This window comes from Schistocerca serialis, chromosome 2 (genome assembly GCF_023864345.2).
Source record: "Schistocerca serialis cubense isolate TAMUIC-IGC-003099 chromosome 2, iqSchSeri2.2, whole genome shotgun sequence".
NCBI lineage: Eukaryota > Metazoa > Arthropoda > Insecta > Orthoptera > Acrididae > Schistocerca > Schistocerca serialis.
Window position 1 is genome coordinate 930,397,370 of NC_064639.1, and position 16,215 is coordinate 930,413,584.

Below are 16,215 nucleotides of genomic sequence, written 5' to 3' on the forward strand. Positions count from 1 at the left end.
AAACCATCAGTAACGGTTTAAAATGCAGAGTAAAGGGATAAGGCCGGGAAAGAGAAGATGTGGTAACAGTTAGGTATACATCTAAAATTACAACTACGTATTCGTAAATAGGGGCCCTACAGTTCATGAGTGCTACAGGCCTTGAGGAGGTTCTTCGTGGGCGCGTGTGTACCTGTGCATGTGAGTGTGTGTGTGTGTGTGTGTGTGTGTGTGTGTGTGTATGTGTGTGTGTGTGCCCGTGAATGAGGGTAGTGGGTTAATGGGCTGCTCACCCAGACAGTGCTGGCGGTCGTGCGAGGGAGTGCGGCCGGGGCGGCAGCGGCAAGCGGCGGCGTCACAGCGGCTGCCCGGCACCCCGCAGTCGGCGTCGCTGGAGCAGAGGTCCCCCAGCAGCGGCGACAGCGCCTGCACCGTGGCTGGTGTCGGCCGGTACATGCCCGCGTAGTACATGTCTGCCGGCACAAGCACGGTACAGTGGGCTGAGTGCACAAGGGTGGTGTAAGCTGGGTTGCCTACCTTCAAGGGGGTAGAGGACGTCAAACCGATCGACTAGCAGCAGGAGAAGCAGCGCAGAACATTTTAACTTCCACTGTCAATGCTTTTCCAAACAAATTCGTAAAACTTTTTCAGCATGACCAGGAAGGATTCACAATTCACGCTGATAAGAGTCGAAGTTCCAAAACATAACAGACTAATTTTTTTTGATGTAAAATCTCTTAACTTTTTCACTAACTTTTTGATGCACCTGTTGAGGTAGGTATACTTTTCTTAGTAGCAGAGATTCTTCTACGAAGTTTGAAGAGCATACAAAGCATACTTGTAGATGTCTAGAACTATAGAATTCATTTAACCGATGATGAAATGAATGAGCACATGCATTTTAAACTTCACGTTTAGAAAAAAGCTCGAAATTTGTATTTAATTACCTCAGTTTCTACCGGTTTTCTAATACACTTGGAAAATTCTAGAGTTCTGCATTAGGGATGTTGTGTTTTATAAGTACACCACTTTTGAAAGTAATAGAACTCTTTATTTTGGGTTTCATATGTACCTACATATACAAATTTGCATTTTGCGGAAAATTCCCGTTAAAGTTTCTTCTTGTATTTGGCATTCTCTTAGAACTGTCCAGTACCATGAGCAGGTTCTTTTTCACTTTATATATCAGTTTTATTCCTTTTCACATTCCTATAATGCACTCTTCTTGATCCTGTCACCTCTAAAAATGATTTCTCTGCTTTCATTACACGCTATCTATTCCATACAAAGCTTTCATGTACTTTACTCCAGGCTAAGTTCCTACTTTCTCTAAAATATATTTTCTGCTTTTGACGCCGTCATGAAAACATGAAACTGCACCATGAACACAAATAGCAAGAGCATATCTTCCCGCATGTGGTTTTTGGCAATCTTTCCCATACACATTGTTTAAAACTCACAGTTGGGGTTTGGTACCATCATGCAGAAAAAAAAATGGCTCCAAGCACTATGGGACTTAACACCTGAAGTCCCCTAGACTTAGAGCTACTTAAACCTAACTAACCTAAGAACATCACACACATCCACGCCCGAGGCAGGATTCGAAGCTGCCACCATAACAGGAGCGCGGTTCCGGACTGAAGCGCCTAGAAGTGCTCGGCCACAGCGGCCGTACCCGTGCAAACATTTCTTCAATAAGTTTCAGTAAGTTTCAATAAATTCAATAATTTGAATAGTCATTTGGTTCAGGTATGAGAATACGTGGGGAAAATACACACCTTTGAATTCCACAGAGCGAAATACAGTGACGTATGACAGAAGAATGTTCTGTGAAGAGGTGTGGCACTGCACTTTGCTATACTTAAAACCACATAACATGTATTATATTTCCGTAAACATATATGTTTTATGTATAGAAACTCTTCAGAAAGATGTGCGCTACAAAATGAGCATCTTTCTGAAAAACTGATTTTTTTTAAAAAAAAAATTGACGTTCTATCCCCATAAGGCGAATAAAATATCATGTAGGCCAGTTGTACTTTGTGCGCCGGCCGGAGTTGCCATGCGGTTCTAGGCGCTACGGTCTGGAACCGCGCAACCGCTACGGCCGCAGGTTCGAATACTGGCTCGGGCATGGATGTTTGTGATGCCCTTAGGTTAGTTAGGTTTAAGTAGTTCTAAGTTCAAGGGGACTGATAACCTCAGAAGTTAAGTCCCATAGTGCTCAGAGCCATTTGAAGCCATTTTGTACTTTGTGCACACTATTCTTCTGTATCTGTACTCTAGCATCCACTGCTGTGGCAAGCGTGAAGAGATACTAATCTCCCAAAAATTATTTCATAAATGCAGTGTCAAATAACTTGACTTGTAATTCATGTAGGAAAAAATGAGCCGGGCAGGGGAGGGTTCTGTACAAACGTAATTATGTACGAGGCGCGTTCAATAATTAATGCAGCACAATTTTTCCTCGGCCAATTTTTGTTGAAAAAATACAGAATTTATTGCGGGACATTGTGGAATATTTCTGCTTCAGCCCCTACAGTTTCATGAACTTCCGATAGGTGGCGGCGCTATACGCAACCTTAAAAATGGCGTCTGCAACGGAGGTGCGATTCAAACAGAGAGCTGTCGTGGCGTCTCTCATTATCGCAACAAGGCCGCGCAAACCTGTTCAATCTTCCGCGTGCAGAACACGTCTGTGACTCCTGCAGTGCTGGGCCTTGCGGACTCTCTCTTATGAAGTGATCGACGGACCACTGTCAAACACCTTGCTGCACAGCTGGACGCTTGTTGGTAATGGTGACACACTCGTCCACCAGTGGGGCACCCAAAGGTGTGCGCCTACTGGGTTCCTCACCGCTGTTAGGAGCCCATAACCGAACCGGAAGCAAAATGCTGGTCCAAGGAGTGGCGCCACACCAACTCTTCTACGAAGAAAAATTTCAAAGCTCCATCCTCAGCTGATAAAGTCACAGCGACGGACGTCTGGGACTCTGAATGGGTTATTCTATTTCTCGTCATCCCTCATGATGCAACGACCAATCCTGAAAAGCTTAGTGCTACTCTCAGGAAGAAACGACTTCATCGTATTCGTCGCCACAGAGATGCAAAAAAGCTCTACCTTCTCCACGCCAACGAAACGCCTCACACAAATCTCTGGACCCAAGAGAAGCTCACAAACCATCAGTGGACTGTTTATTTTTTATTTTTATTTTACGCTTCTAGTTCCGTAGGACAAAATTGAGGAGCAAATCTCCAAGGCCTTGGAACATGTCAGTACATAACATTACAACGTTAAAGTAATAACATATAAACTAAATTGTTTATGAACCCAAGACCACTTGTATGAATATCAAGAGCTCAGATGGAAACCCAGTTCTAAGGAAAGAAGAGAAAGCAGTAACGTGGAAGGAGTATAGGGTCTGTACAAGGGTGAAGTACTTGAGGACAATATCATGGAAATGGAAGAGGATGTAGATGAAGATGATGGGAGATATGATAGTGCGTGAAGAGTTTGACAGAGCACTGAAAGACCTAAGCCGAAACAAGGCCCCAGGAGTAGACAACATTCCATTAGAACTACTGATAGCCTTGGGAGAGCCAGCCCTGACAAAACTCTACCATCTGGTGAGCAAGATGTATGAGACAGGCGAAATACCCTCAGACTTCAAGAAGAATATAATAATTCCAATCCCAAAGAGAGCAGGTGTTGACAGATGTGAAAAGTACTGAACTATCAGTTTAATAAGCCACGGCTGCAAAATACTAACACGAATTCCTTACAGGCGAATGGAAATACTGGTAGAAGCCGACCTCTGGGAAGATCAGTTTGGATTCCGTAGAAATGTTGGAACACATGAGGCAAAACTGACCCTACGACTTATCTTAGAAGATAGATTAAGGAAGGGCAAACCTACGTTTCTAGCATTTGTAGACTTAGAGAAAGCTTTTGACAATGTTGACTGGAATACTTTTTTCAAATTCTGAAGGTGGCAGGGGTAAAATACAGGGAGCGAAAAGCTATTTACAATTTGTACAGAAACCAGATGGCAGTTATAAGGGTCGAGGGACATGAAGGGAAGCAGTGGTTAGGAAGGGAGTGAGACAGGGTTGTAGCCTATCCCCCATGTTATTCAATCTGTATATTGAGCAAGCAGTAAAGGAAACAAAAGAAAACTTAGGTGCAGGAATTAAAATCCATGGAGAAGAAATAAAAACTTTGAGGTTCGCCCATGACACTGTAATTCTGTTAGACACAGCAAAGGACCTAGAAGAGCAGCTGAACGGAATGGATAGCGTCTTGAAAGGAGGATATAAGATGAACACCAACAAAAGCAAAACGAGGATAATGGAATGTAGTCGAATTAAATCGGGTGATGCTGAGGGTATTAGATTAGGAAATGAGACGCTTAAAGTAGTAAATGAGTTTTGCTATTTGGGGAGCAAAATAACTGATGATGGTGGAAGTAGAGAGGATATAAAATATAGACTGGCAATGGCAAGGAAAACGTTTCTGAAGAAGGGAAATTTGTTAACATCGAGTATAGATATAAGTGTCAGGAAGTCATTTCTGAAAGTATTTGTATGGAGTGTAGCCATGTATGGAAGTGAAACGTGGACAATAAATAGTTTGGGCAAGAAGAGAATAGAAGCTTCGGAAATGTGGTGCTACAGAAGAATGCTGAAGATTAGATGGCTAGATCACATAACTAATGAGGTGGTATTGAATAGAATTAGGGAGAAGAGAAATTTGTGGCACACCTTGACGATAAGGAGCGATCGGTTGGTAGGACATGTTCTGAGCCATCAAGGGATCACCAATTTATTATTGGAGGGCAGCGTGGAGGGTAAAAATCGTAGAGGGAGACCAAGAGATGAATACACTAAGCAGATTCAGAAGGATGTAGGTTGCAGTAGGTACTGGGAGATGAAGAAACTTACACAGGATAGAGTAGCTTGGAGAGCTGCATCAAACCAGTCTCTGGACTGAAGACCACAACAACGACAATGAACCCAAGAAAAACAAACTATAAGTTTAAGTAAACGCAATCAACAATATAACATGGGGATCAGCTTAATTTTTCAAGGATCTGCTCAACAGAATAAAAGGAGTTATCCATGAGGAAACTCTTCAGTTTCGATTTGAAAGCACTAAGATTTTTGAATTCTTGTGGCAACTTACTGAAAATGAATGCAGCAGTATACTGCACATTATTTTGCACAAGAGATCCAAATGCAGATTGGATGTCTGCCTAGAATTAACTGAGTGAAGCTGCTAATTCTTGGGAATAAACTGATATTGTTAACAAGAAACGACAATTAAGAACATATACATGGAGGAGAAAAATTCTGTCACGAAATTTTAACCCTGAGTAGCTGATGCCAGTAGGAACCAAAATTACCAGTGTTGTGTAGGTTGACTACGCACAGTTTTTAAACTACGTGAACTTAGTGCCACGGGCTCCGATTGGCCGCGGGATTGCACTGTTGGCGGATGCTCTGGACAACGCATGACCGCGAATGCTTTGCCTGCCGGAGATCGCTATGTGTCCAGGGCGGCCCGCACGGTCGGTGGTAGCGCGCCAGCCTTCCAGTCTGGGGCCCTGGGGTTGAGTCCACCAGGGTCCCGACACAAGCATTGTAGCTCATTGATAAGACGTGCCCGGAACAAACACGTCAACAGCTGTTAGTTGGCGTACAGAAAGTCTTTTACAAATTGTGTCGGCCCTGAAAAGGGCCTTTTTTGTAGCAGGTGCTCGAATTGCCGACCCTCTGGCGCGACACAAGCTTGGTAACGTCGAACGGTGTTTTGCCGAACTCTTTCAAAGATTCCTGGCATTGTCCTGATGTGACTGGCGGCATGTTGAATGCGATCCATTAATTCCTCTTCGTTTTTAGGTGGTTCGCGTCCAGGTGGATGAACTATAACCTTTGTAGAAGCCCCACAAGAAAAAGTTTGTCCGCGTGTGGTCTGGTGATTGCGGGGGCCGTGTCCTACAAGCACCTCTGCCAATTACCCGGCCTTTGAAGAGTTCATTTAAATATCCGCCCACAGCACGACTGTTATGTATGGGCTCCTTATCATGCTGCAGCCACATGTGTAGTCGTATGTCCAGGGGAACATCTTCCAGCAGGCTGGGTAGTGTTTCTAGCAAAAAATGAGGGTAATTTGTCCCGGTAAGTCGAGGAGGTAGACGGACCGGCCCAATCATCGCCATCCACAACGCCTGCCCACATGTTGAGCGAAAACCGTTCCTGGTGTCCGTGGACGTATGTGACATGAGGATTTCCCCTTGCGCGGTAATAAACGTTTCGAGTGCTGAAAGACCATCCCGATGGAAGGTACACTCGTCGATAAACAATACAATGGCGGGGAAGTCGGGATCTCTTACAACACGTCGCAGAAACACCGGCAAAACCCTAACCTGTCTTCATAGTCAGCCACAGGATTTAGGTCTTGGACGGGGTGGAAACTGAATGGATGCTGGCCGTCATCCTTCAAAACCTCCCAGGCTAACCGATGAGTGACTTCAATGTCGTGTCCAACCGCTCGACTACTTGTCGTAGGTGTATTCTCGAAGCGCTCGAGAACAGTCTCTTCAAACGCAGCATCCCGTCGTGTTCGAGGTCTTCCAGCATCACTATGATATCCTGCTAACGAGCCTGTTTCGCCAACTCGCCGGTGAACCGCTGTAAACGTTTGCGGGTGTGGGTGGCGTCTTGTTGGGCACTGTCTCTCATACAACCATCGTGCTTCACGCGCATTAACGTCGGCTAGTCCATAAACAAAAACCATATCTCGTCGTTCTTCAAACGAATACTTTGCCGCCATGCTTACTGTATGACTAAATCGCAGGTGTGCGTGCTCCGGAGCGAAGCTTCTGTGTGAACGCCTCTGACGTGAAGTGGAGACAAACAGCAAGATGCATTGGACACGTGTGCGTATCACGTTGGGGCAGTGGCGGGGTGAGGGACGTTTGTATGTGTGAAACCACAACAATAGCGCTGCCCGTAAACTGACGAATGGCAACAGGGCAATCCGACGGCCAATCGGAGCGCGTGGCGCCAAGTTTCCGTAGTTTAAAAATGGTGCACTGTCGACCTACACAACATTAGTAATTTTGGTTCTTATTGGCATCAGCTATCAGGGTTTACAATTTCTTGGTACAATTTTTCTCCTCCCTGTACACTGAGAGGACAATGTCAGAATACCCAGACTAGCGAACAGGGGTAGACAAGAGGTTCGCGAACTTAACTCACTTACTGCCCGAACTGCCCGTTTCTGAGTCAAAAACATCCTTTCAGAATGGGAACAGTTACCTCAAAATATAATACCATACGACATAAGCGAATGAAAATAAGCAAAGTAGACTAATTTTCGTGTCAAAGGATCACTTACTTCAGATAGCGTTCGAATAGGAAAAATTGCTGCATTAAGTCTCTGAACGAGATCCTGAACGCGGACTTTCCACGACAGTTTACTATCTATCTGAACACCTAGAAATTTGAACTCTTCAGTTTCAGTAATCATATGACCATTTTGTGAAATTAAAACGTCGGATTTTGTTGAAATGTGTGTTATAAACTGTAAAAACAGAGTCTTACTGTGGGGCATAGAAAAATTTCCGCTACCAGTCACAATAAAAGGTTATTTATTCGTCACACGACCGGTTTAGGGCTTGTGTCCAACTCAGGTGTATATACATTCATGTACATGTTTAATTTGCTGGAGATAACTGTATAAATACAAAAAAGTTATTTGCTGGTGACTAAACAGATACAAGTGGAACAGTTGTAAGTGGGAACGTAACATATATTGAAATGTATCTGCACTAACATAAAGATGAAGCATCATTATTATAATTACGCTGTGGTGATAGTTTTTCCACTTAGTTGCACTCTGTTATCATTTCCACAGCCATATTTCAGTTTTATAAAGTTTAGCTGCATATTTCACTATTATAATGTGCGCTCGTGAAATAAACTGTGTTTACATGCAAACATGTAGGCTATGGACAAATAACTTAGACGTAGGAAGTGTAAAGATATTGCTAATACAGCAAAATTTTTCTACACCCTATGAAGGAACAATCACGGAGTTCAACAGCATCCACTATGGATAAAATTCACTGAGTCTCGCTGTGATTTAGCGTTAGTTTATTTTCTACAAGCCATGATCTTATGTCATGAACTGCGCTATTTGAAACAGAGCCAATGTTGCACATATCTTTTACTACCAAGCTAGTGTCGTCACAGCAAACAGAAAAATTTTAGAATTACCTGTAATACTAGAGGGCATACCATTTATTATAAATAAGGAACAGGAGCAGCCGCAGCACTGATTCCTGGGGCACCCCCCCCCCCCCCCTGCTCCCCTTATTTGACTGTGCCACACTCATACCCCACATCACAGCGATTGTCAACACTGTGAATAATAAAGACCTTTTATTATCTGTTGTTAAAGTAAGAGGTGAGCCAATTGTGAGCTAATCCCAGTATTCCATAATGGTCCAACTTTTGGAGCAATATTTTATGATCAACACAATCAAATGCATTAGTTTAATAAAAAAGATGGCTAGCTTTCGAAATCTTTTTTTTAATCCATACGGTGCCTCACAGAGAAAAGCGAATATAGCATTTTCAGTTGTTAAACCACTTCTAAAGCCGAACTGTACATTTGACAGCGAATTATGTGAAATACACACATCAAAATAGTTTAGCATCACCTAGATTCTGATAGTTTCGGAACCTGTACAGAAAACTGGATTAGAGATCAACATAAACATCATTTCTGCCCATTTTATTTCTCATGAAAACCACACATTGCATGTTTTACCACCATACAACGATACCTTCAGAGGTGGTGGTCCAGATTTCTGTACACACCGGTACCTCTAATACCCAGTAGCACGTCCTTTTGCATTGATGAATGCCTGTATTCGTCGTGGCATACTATCCACAAGTTCATCACGGCGCTGCTGGTCCAGATTGTCCCACTCCTCAATGGCAGTTCGGCGTAGATCCCTCAGAGTGGTTGATAGGTCATGACGTCCACAAACAGCCCTTTTCAATCCATCCCAGGTAAGTTCGATACGGTTCATGTCGAGAACATGCTGACCACTCTAGTCGAGCGATGTCGTTATCCTGAAGGAAGTCATTCAGAAGATGTGCACGATGGGGGTGCGAATTGTCGTCCATGAAGACTAATGCCTCGTCAATATGTTGCCGATATGGTTGCACTATCGGTTGGAGGATAGCATTCACGTATCTTACAGCCGTTACGGCGCCTTCCTTGACCACCAGCGGCGTACGTCGGCCCCACATAATGCCACCCCTTAACACAATGGGATCTCCACTTTGCTGCACTCGCTGGACAGTGTGTCTAAGGCGCTCAGCCTGACCGGGTCGCCTCCAAACACGTCTCCGACGATTGTCTGGTTGGAGGCAAATGCGACACTCATCGGTGAAGAGAACGTGATGCCATTCCTGAGCGGTCCAATCGGAATGTTGTTGGGCCCATCTGTACCGCTTTGCATGGTGTCGTGGTTGCAAAGATGGACCTCGCCATGGACGTCGGGAGTGAAGTTGCGTATCCTACAGCCTATTGCGAACTGTTTGAGTCGTAATACGACGTCCTGTGGCTGCACGAAAAACATTATTCAACACGGTGGCGTTGCTGTCAGGGTTCCTCCGAGCCATAATCCGTAGGTAACGGGCATCCACTGCAGTAGTAGCTCTTGGGCGGCCTGAGCGAGGCGCGTCATCGACAGTTCCTGTGCCTATGTGTCTCCTCCATTTTCGAACAACATCGCTTTGGTTCACTCCAACACGCCTGGAGACTTTCCTTGTTGAGAGCCCTTCCTGGCACAAAGTAACAATGCGGTCGCTATCGAACCACGGTATTGACAGTCTAGGCATGGTTGAACGACAGACAACACAAGCCGTGTACCTCCTTCCTGGTGGAATGACTAGAACTGATCGACTGTGGGACCCCCTTCGTCTAACAGGCGCTGCTCATGCATGGTTGTTTACATCTTTGAGCGGGTTTAGTGACATCTCTGAACAGTCAAAGGGACCGTGTCTGTGATACAACATCCACAGTCAACGTCTATCTTCAGGAGCTCTGGGAACCGGGGTGATGCAAACCATTTTTTGATGTGTGTAAAATGATCAATTATCCTTACATAAACCGTCTTTTCAATAACTTTAGCAAACACTGATGGCATAGAGATAGGACGAAAATTGTCTACATTATCCCTTTCTCTCTTTTTATAAAGCGGTTTTACTGCTGAGTACTTTTATCGTTCAGGAAACTGGCCATTCTTAAAGAAAAAATTAAATATGACTAAGTACAGGGCTTATATGTGGAGCACAGTATTTTAGTATTCTGCTAGAAACTCCATCATATCCTTGAGAGTCCTTAGTCTTCAGTGATTTAATTATTGATTCAATCTCCCCCTTATCAGTATCACAGAGGAGTATTTCAGGCATCAGTCTCGGAAAGGCATTTTCCAAGAGAGGTATATGATTCCTTGTGGAAACGAAGTTTTTATTTATTCACCAGCAGTGCTCAGAAAATGGTTGTTAAATACTGTACATACATCTGATTTATCAGTAACAGAAATATTTTTACTACGAACTGAATTTATATCGTCGACCTTGTGCTGCTGACCAGACACTTCCTTCACAGCTGACGAAATGGTTTTGATTTTATCCTGTGGATTAGCTATTTTATTTGCGTATCACATACCCTTTGCTTTCCTGATAACGTTTTAAAGCACCTTACAATAGTGTTTGTTATGGGTTACTATAGCCTGATTGTGACTACTTCCAACATACTGATATAATTTCCACTTTGTTCTACATGATATTCTTATCGCACTAGTGAGCCATCTAGGCTGCCTTTAAATGCTAGTACCCCATTTAGGAAGTGCTAATGGAAAGGAACTCTTAAAGAGCATGAGAAATGTGTTAAGGAAAGCATTATATGTGTCAACTATGCTATTGGCACTAAGAACGTCCTGGCACTCTTGTTCCTTAATGAGGTTTAAAAAATTCTCTATTGTCTTCGGATTAATTTTTTTACATAGTTTATAAGTATATATAACTTTTGTTTGATTAAAAAAACCTTTTAGTGTTAAAACTGGTGCATCATGGTCTGAAAGGCCATTCACCTTTTTTTCAGAAAGCCCATCTAGTAATAAAGAACGAATAAAAATATTGCCTATGGTGGTGCTACTGTTCTCCTGCACTCTGGCTGGAAAAAACGCAATCTGCATCAGATCAAAAGAATTTAGGAGATCTTCCGATACCCTTTTTCTTGCACAATCACACATAAAATTAGTATTGAAGTCACCGCATATAACTAATTTTGGTGCTTCCTATAAAGTGAACCAAGAAGCCTCTATAGCTTAGAAGAAATGCTCTGAAGTCAGAGTTAGGGGACCTATAAACAATAACAACTTGAAGTTTAGTTTCAGTAAATTCAACTACCCCTGCACAACATTCAGGTATCTGTTCAGTGCAGTGCCGTGATACGTCTATGGACTCAAATGGGATACTGTTTCTTACATACATGGCCACTCCTCCACGCTGCAAGGAACTCCTTGAAAAACATCCAGTTAATCTGTATCCTGATAAAGGAAGCCTCCGAATTGTCAAATTATTTAAATGGTGCTCCAATATACCAACAATGTAAGAGTCAACATCTATAAGCAATTCACTAACTTTATCTCTAAATTCCTCTTATATTTTGATGAAATATGTTAATTCCTTCTCTACCTGGATACCTGACCTCTTCTGAAGGTAACTGCTTTGTCAGAAGGACTTTCTTTAAGCTGGTATATCTATCAGCTGACTTCTATCCAAAAAATCACCAACTACTACAGGAATTTTTCCATGAGTGATCCCACCACCACTCACTATACTGTCACCTATAAGCTTTGCCGGCCTCCTCTTCCCATGCCCACTGAGGCGCAGGCCATGCCTAGAGAAACCCGATCTATTGATAAACTCAACTGGCACCACTGCAACGTGAGCCATACCCTCCGCCATCAGTGCCTTCTCCCACGATATGTTAACACGCCTAACAGAAGCATTAAGATGAGGCCGATTAGGACGCTGAAACAGCTGCACGAAATGCACGCTAGTGCCACCAGTTTGAGTAGCTATCTTTATTAGGTCACGACCTACATCATATTCCCCTCCCCAACATATTCCCCGTCCCCGTCCTCCTCCACCCACTATCAATACCTGATCCTCTTTTACAAAATTCCTAGGTAATTTCCCTGCGCTGTCAGTCATCTGAGCTGCACTAGGTTTCACAATGCTGGTAACCTGGTACTCACTTCCCAACACTTCCTGCCACTGCTGGCCCACACCTCTGCCATGCGAACTACCTAGCAGCGGAACTTTCTTCTTCCTATTAGACTTTGCAACTGACCTAGGCCTCTTAACTGCTGAAGACTGCTGCATGTCTCCTACGTCTACAGCTACAAGAGGCTCCTTTCGACTCAACTCTACAGCTGGTCAAATCTAGTGCTTGGACGCAAAGTACAACTGGCTGAATATCTCATCCTCCTAGTTGCCTTCTTACCAATTGCCATTTCCCATTCCCCAAAGCTCTTCATCTTCCTCGTCCTATCTAATTCCTCCTTTGCGTCTTGTAACTGCACTTGAAGGGCACAGGTCGTGTGCTCCTGCTCCTCTATCAACTTATTTCTGCTGCAAATTCTGCATTCCCAGGAGAGGATCTCACTAGAATGCTCACTGGCTTCCCCACTGCATTCCGCCCAATGAAAGTACTTTGAACAAATCCCACACAGTAAGCGACCGCTCACAAACCTACGACAAAGCCAACAGTTCTCACTCGTAGTAAAATTGTAACAGTTACTGAAAAAACTAAACGTCTATGTCACTTAAGCTCAGTTACAACAGTAAAACTATTTAAAGAACTACCATTAGTGGTCTCGAAATTCTCTCTCTACTAAGAAAGCAACAACTTTTATTAATACTACTAAACCACAGCTAACACCAATATCACCAAAAATTCACAGAATTTCATAGCTAAAACCAAAAATTCAGGCGGCTACTGGAACACTCAATGAAATTAGAACAGTGATTGAAAATTTCACTGAAGTATTTCACTACAAACAATGAGAAACCTTAGCTGAAAACTACCGCACGAAATTTCCTAAACGACTACAACGCACAAACTACTCAAAAAAGATCGTGGGCGAAAATTTCCAAAAGTTTATTAAATAGTTATTTTGTCAGAAACAGCACGAGACACCGACGAATTTAATAACTTTACAAGAGTGCACAAACAACTTTGTCAGAACTTAACTTAAGAACTGCTACAGCTGCAACTGCACGCGCGAAATGTAAACACACTGCTAATATTTGGATGAACGATTGAAAACTACTAAATTTAATATTCGAATTCAGCGCACAAAGAGCTTTGTAAGTATTTAGCTTTATAACCGCTACAGCTGCAACCACACACCGCGAAATGTAAACACACTGCTGAGGCCTGAGATTTGGATGAACGACGTGAGCACACTCAAGAATAACAGGCCACTCGAATCAATAACACAGAAAGAAAGACTGAGATGGATGCAGATCCACTAATAAGTTACTTTTACAGCAAACTTCAAAAAAAGAATCTGAAGTCTAAAATTTTTCTTCCTCATCCTCCGTACAACTCGGATCTTCCACCTTCCCACTTCCATCTGTGTGGTCCAATGAAGAATGCACTCCTCCAGAAGCAGTACCTAGGTGACGAGGAGGTTATTGATGCAGCAAGACGTTGGCTCAGATAGCGACCAGCAGAGTGATACCATGCGGTGATACAGGCCCTTCCACTGAGCTGGCGTAAGGCTGTCACTTTGAACGGAGATTATGGTGAAAAATATGGTTCCGTAGACAAACGAGGTGCGAATAATATAATATATTGGAATCCTGAATAAAATCAACATGCTTTCAGGAAAAAAAGTGTGTTGCACTACTTATTGAACTCTTCCCCCCCCCCCCCCCCGCATCCACCCCCCCCCGCCCCCCCCCCCCTCCACGTTCGTATTATTGTCGGCCTTCATCACGGCTCTAATCTATTACCGCTGTGATGCAGCAACAGTTTACGTACAGCCACCACATCCTTGGACACTTACGTATGCAGACAGTGCAATCCTAGCCCAAGAAACATGCCGTGAACTCCAACATAAAAACAAACCTGAACGGACACACTGGCTGTGAATGGGCTGTGCCTCAATTTTTACAAGATTGAGTACCAGGAAAGTGGTTTCCAAACCAATGGTACTACCAGGCTCAGTGATCGAGAGTTGCAGGGTATGCTTTTTAAACACCTATCATCCATTATCATCTCAGACTCTGATACTACTTCTGATACTTGGGCGACGGTAAACGCATGTAATGTGACGAAACAACATGAGAAGACTCTTTATACATTGGAGACGAAGATGCTCCGAAGCGCTCTCGGACTGGCTTGATATGCCCACGTTAGAAACGAGGACGCCGGAGCCCCGCCGTCAGGCCACAGACTCGCACTCACCGTTGGCCCTGCGGCCGCCGGCGTCGTCCTCGGGCGCGCGCTGCGGTAGTCCCCTGCCGTAGCCGGAGCCGTCGGTGACGAGGCGCGCCCCCGCGTCGCCCCTGTCCAGGGGCGCCAGCAGGTGGTAGCGCGGCGCGCCCGCCAGCAGGTGGCGCGTCGACTTGGACATGGGCCACGCCTCGTCGTCGCCGGGCTGCGTGAAGCGGCGAGGCACCGTCCAGCGGCCGGCGCCGGGGCGCTCCGTCCCGGACTCCTCCTCTGTCGACACGTGTGGTTCGTACAGAATGACACGTCGGACGAGCACTAAAAGAGCAGTCAGCTAGTAACAGTGATGGTGCCATCAACCTAGAGAGGATACACCTTTGTGTAACCCCTAGCATACAGTGTGTTTGCACAAGAGAGTGGAAAAATGTGACAGGACATAGAGACTGCTCCACTGAACAATTTGAGATGGGGAACCTGGGGTCGGACAAGCCAGCGTCAGGAGATATGGAAGTAACGCAGAACAGGGAATCAGCGATCATAAAGCGGTTACGGCATCGATGATTTCAGCCGTAAATAGGAATATTAAAAAGGGTAGGAAGATTTTTCTGTTTAGAAAAAGTGACAAAAAGCAGATTTCAGAGTACCTGTTGGCTCAACACAAAAGTTTTGTCTCAAGTACAGATAGTGTTGAGGATCAGTGGACAAAGTTCAAAACCGTCGTACATAATGCGTTAGATGAGTATGTGCCAAGCAAGATCGTAAGAGATGGAAAAGAGCCACCGTGGTACAACAACCGAGTTAGAAAACTGCTGCGGAAGCAAAGGGAACTTCACAGCAAACATAAACATAACCAAAGCCTTGCAGACAAACAAAAATTACGCGAAGCGAAATGTAGTGTGAGGAGGGCTATGCGAGAGGCGTTCAATGAATTCGAAAGTAAAGTTCTATGTACTGACTTGGCAGAAAATCCTAAGAAATTTTGGTCTTATGTCAAAGCGGTAGGTGGGTCAAAACAAAATGTCCAGACACTCTGTGACCAAAATGGTATTGAAACAGAGGATGACAGACTAAAGGCCGAAATACTAAATGTCTTTTTCCAAAGTTGTTTCACAGAGGAAGATTGCACTGTAGTTCCTTCTCTAGATTGTCGCACAGATGACAAAATGGTAGATATCGAAATAGACGACAGAGGGATAGAGAAACAATTAAAATCGCTCAAAAGAGGAAAGGCCTCTGGACCTGATGGGATACCAGTTCAATTTTACACAGAGTACGCGAAGGAACTTGCCCCCCTTCTTGCAGCGGTGTACCGTAGGTCTCTAGAAGAGCGTAGCGTTTCAAAGGATTGGAAAAGGGCACAGGTCATCCCCGTTTTCAAGAAGGGACGTCGAGCAGATGTGCAGAACTATAGACCTATATCTCTAACGTCGATCAGTTGTAGAATTTTGGAACACGTATTGTGTTCGAGTATAATGACTTTTCTGGAGACAAGAAATCTGCTCTGTAGGAATCAGCATGGGTTTCGAAAAAGACGGTCATGTGAAACCCAGCTCGCGCTATTCGTCCACGAGACTCAGAGGGCCATAGACACGGGTTCACAAGTAGATGCCGTGTTTCTTGACTTCCGCAAGGCGTTCGATACAGTTCCCCACAGTCGTTTAATGAACAAAGTAAGAGCATATGGA

General features: G+C 44.1%; 1 protein-coding gene across 1 annotated transcript in view; it reads right to left on the minus strand.

Moving 5' to 3' along the window:
* Positions 1-16,215, minus strand: part of LOC126456525 (agrin-like) — a 1,113,065-nt gene that overhangs the window by 112,779 nt on the left and 984,071 nt on the right. Inside the window, exons 15-16 of the mRNA XM_050092274.1 lie at positions 14,546-14,803; positions 273-452 (exon numbers count right to left, since the gene is read on the minus strand). Of these exons, the coding sequence (XP_049948231.1) occupies positions 273-452; positions 14,546-14,803 (438 nt within the window). The remainder of the gene's footprint in view (positions 1-272; positions 453-14,545; positions 14,804-16,215) is intronic.